General features: G+C 37.3%; 1 protein-coding gene across 1 annotated transcript; it reads right to left on the bottom strand.

Annotated features, from left to right (window-relative positions):
- Window positions 1-733: 733 nt before the first annotated feature.
- On the bottom strand, window positions 734-1,539 carry LOC107864816 (uncharacterized mitochondrial protein AtMg00810-like). Its single transcript, XM_016711239.1, has 2 exons — window positions 1,498-1,539; window positions 734-1,177 (listed from the first exon to the last, which is right to left on the bottom strand). The coding sequence occupies exons 1-2, from the start codon at window positions 1,537-1,539 to the stop codon at window positions 734-736; spliced, it is 486 nt and encodes a 161-aa protein (XP_016566725.1).
- Between the last annotated feature and the right edge of the window lie 1,997 nt (window positions 1,540-3,536).

The following is a 3,536-nucleotide window of genomic DNA, read 5'->3' as shown; positions in this document are numbered from 1 at the left end:
TGTAACCATTATAATTCATGAAACTCCTAGGCCATTGATATTCCATCTTTACTACCCCTATTCATTCATATATTCATGTGAGATTTCAGTGCTAAGCTACTGAAATCTCCATTAATGGGGATTTATAGAGAAGTTGTACTCTAGCTAGGAAGGAGAAAAGAAGAGAGAGAAGATATTTTCAATAGAAATTTTGTGTGTACAATTTCCTCATTTACACCTCTATTTATAGACCACTTCAACTAGTGGTGACTAATTACAGCTAATACGTAGCTCAGCATAACTGCAACACTAACTAACTAACTAACTAACTAACTTTTCTCCTCATCCTTTCTAGTCTCAATACTCCCCTCAAGTTGGAGTTTGAGTAAACATCAAAAACTCCTAACTTGGCAAGCAAAATATGATGTTGTGCTACTCCCAGACCCTTTGTGAGAAGGTCTGCTAGTTTCTCCTTAGTGTTAACATACTCAGTTTGAATCAGTCCACTCTTGATCCTTTCTCTAACAAAATGACAATCGATTTCTATGTGTTTAGTCCTCTCATGAAAAATAGGATTGGCCCCGATTTGAATTGCTGCTTTGCTGTCATAGTGAACCTTAACAGTTGTGATCACATCAACATTAAGTTCCTTAAGTATTCCATTCAACTAGATGACTTCTGACACTATTGTAGCCATACTTCTGTACTCAGCCTCAACTGAGCTTCTGCTCACTGTATGTTGTTTCTTTGATTTCTAAGAAATGATAGAGTTTCCCAGTTTGATCACGTAACCAGTAACTGATCTTCTCGTGTTGGGACATGATGTCCAATCTGCATCACAAAAAGCCTGCAATTTTATGCTTGAATCACTGCTCAGTAGTAAGCCTTGCCCTGGACACCTCTTAATGTATCTGACTTGCCTTAGTGCTACCTCCCAGTGTGAAGTCTTTGGCATTTGCATAAACTGAGACAATGTTTGTACAATAAAACTAATATCTGGTCTGGTGGTTGTGAGATACAGCAACCTCCCAACTAATTTCTGATAGCTGGTCACGTCCTTCAGCAAAGGATCACTTGTTACCCCTGTATGTTCATCATGTTCAACAGTAGTTAGTTTAACTCCACCTTCCAAAGGTGTATTTGCTAGTTTGGAACCACTCAGCCCACAATCTGAGATTAACTCAAGGGCATATTTCCTCTGAGTAAGTAGAATACCACTCTTAGATCTCAGTACTTCAATTCCAAGAAAATATTTAAGATCTCCTAGATCCTTCATTTTGAAATTATTGTGCAGGGTTGTTTTCAGCTCTTGTATCATCAAGTCACTACTCCTGTTATAAGTAAATCATCAACATATATAAGTATGATAACTATGTTAAGTCCATCCTTCTTTGTAAATAAAGAATGATCATATGGACTTTGAGAGTATCCTGCACTAATCAAGGCCTCAGTCAACTTGAGGTTCCATTGTCTTGAGGCTTGTTTCAAGCCATAGAGTGACTTCAGCAACTTGCATACCTTGTTCTCCCCCTGCCTCTGGAAACCCTGAGGCAACTCCATGTAGACCTCCTCTGTAAGATCACCTTAGAGAAAAGTAATGTGCACATCCATTTGAAAGAGAGGCCAATTGTGAGATGCAGCTACACTAATGACAGCTCTGACAGTTACCATCTTAGCCACAGGAGAAAAGGTACCATGATAATCCAGCCCCTCTTATTGATTATAACCTTTTGCAACTAATCTTGCTTTGTATCTCTCAATATTACCATTAGCTTTATGTTTCACCTTATACACCCATTTAGAACCAATAGCCTTCTTGCCAGGTGGTAAATGTTCTATCACCCATGTATTATTCTAAATTAAAGCATCAACTTCAGACTGCATGGCCTCTATCCATTCTGGATGTTGAGAAGCTTCTCTGAAACTAGAAGGCTCTACTACAACAGAGAAAGCAGCAACAAAAGTTTGATAAAAAAGGCTAAGATGTTTGTATGAGACATAAGCATCAATTGGATGTAGACATGAAGAGTTAGCCTTCTTCTGCATTACATAATCCTTATGCCAGATCAGAGGTTTTGTGGTTTTTTTTTATTTTCCTGGTATCATCTGTAGGAGTAGGTGGTGGTACATCTTGATTGTTCTCATTAACATCTGGTGCATCATCCTCATTGCCCATATCGTCAACATTGACTACTTCATCCGCAGCCACTAAGTCCATCATATCTTCCTCATCATTCACTACTGTAGGCGTTTCTTCAGAGATTACATCTGCATCATGAGCTATATCAGGTGTAATATCACTAGTATTGATAAGGACCATTACTGTCAAGGTGTGTTGGTGGAGAAAACAATGGATGCATAGGTTTCAGCATATGCAGTTGCATCTTTCTTGAAAGGAAACACATGCTCCATGAAAGTAACATCCCTGCTAACATAAAATTGATGGGTTTCCAAATCCATGACTCTGTAACCCTTTTGTGTCTCTGAATACCCCATGAGGACAACTTTCCTTGATCTTGGAGCAAATTTATCCCGTCTAGGTAGGACTGAAGCAAAACATAGACATCCAAATACCCTCAAGTGATCAATCTTTGGCTTCTTTCCATACAACATTTCATGAGGTGATTTTCCTTTTAACACAACTGTAGGAAGTTTATTAATCAGATAGACAGTTATTTTGATACAATTTCCCCAATATTTGATAGGTATTCCACTTTGGAATTTTAAAGCTCTAGCAGTGTCCAATATGTGTCTATGTTTCCTTTCTACAATACCATTTTGTTGTGGTGTATATGTACATGAACTTTGATGAACAATACCAAGAGATGAGAATAGACTACTACAACTAGAATTGAAGAATTTTGTGCCATTATTAGATCTTAGAACTTGAACTTTAATACCAAATTGTGTATTCACCATATACAGAAAGTCTTTTAGCATAACCTTGACTTTTGTTTTACATTGTAACAAACAAACCCATGTAAATCTACTATAGTCATCTACAATAGTGACAAAATACTGCATCTTATCATAAGTTGGAATCTTGTAAGGTCCCCAAACATCTACATTAATCAGTTGGGAAATATAAGTTGATTTATTTGTACTTTCTGTAAAAGCTAACCTGCTTTTCTTAGCCGTAGAAAAAATTTCACAAGAATTACTAGATTTATTAATTATGTGACTCTTGAGACTTGAAATATGCTCCATTGCTTTGATAGAAGGATGCCCCAGCCTTGCATGCCATAATGCAGTAGAATATACATTCTCTACTGATACTGCTCCAATCATTGCCTTGATTTCATTTTTTAGCACATATAAGCCATTTGTTTCTCTACCAATCCCAATTACCTTACCACTATAGAGTCCCTGTAACACACAGAAATAAGGGAAGAAGACACTGCAGCATAGTTCCTTGGTTAATTGGGACACTGACAGTAGGTTGAACTTGAAGTCAGGCACATGCAATACATTTTTTATAGTTTTATCACCTAAAATTCTGCAACTTTCTGTGCTAGTGATCTCAGCCTTTCCTCTTGTTGGTACCTGAACTATACTAA

The sequence above is a fragment of the Capsicum annuum genome, chromosome 3 (assembly GCF_002878395.1).
Source record: "Capsicum annuum cultivar UCD-10X-F1 chromosome 3, UCD10Xv1.1, whole genome shotgun sequence".
NCBI lineage: Eukaryota > Viridiplantae > Streptophyta > Magnoliopsida > Solanales > Solanaceae > Capsicum > Capsicum annuum.
This window is presented reverse-complemented; position numbering and strand designations above follow the sequence as displayed.

What these genes read in the sequence shown, in the direction of transcription:
- LOC107864816 (XM_016711239.1), bottom strand. Translation starts at nt 1,539, where the DNA reads ATGGAGTTGCCTCAGGGTTTCCAGAGGCAGGGGGAGAACAAG. An exon ending in AGAGGCAGGGGGAGAACAAG is followed by an intron (nt 1,178 to 1,497) that starts GTATGCAAGTTG and finishes CTACTTACTCAG; the next exon opens with AGGAAATATGCCCTTGAGTT.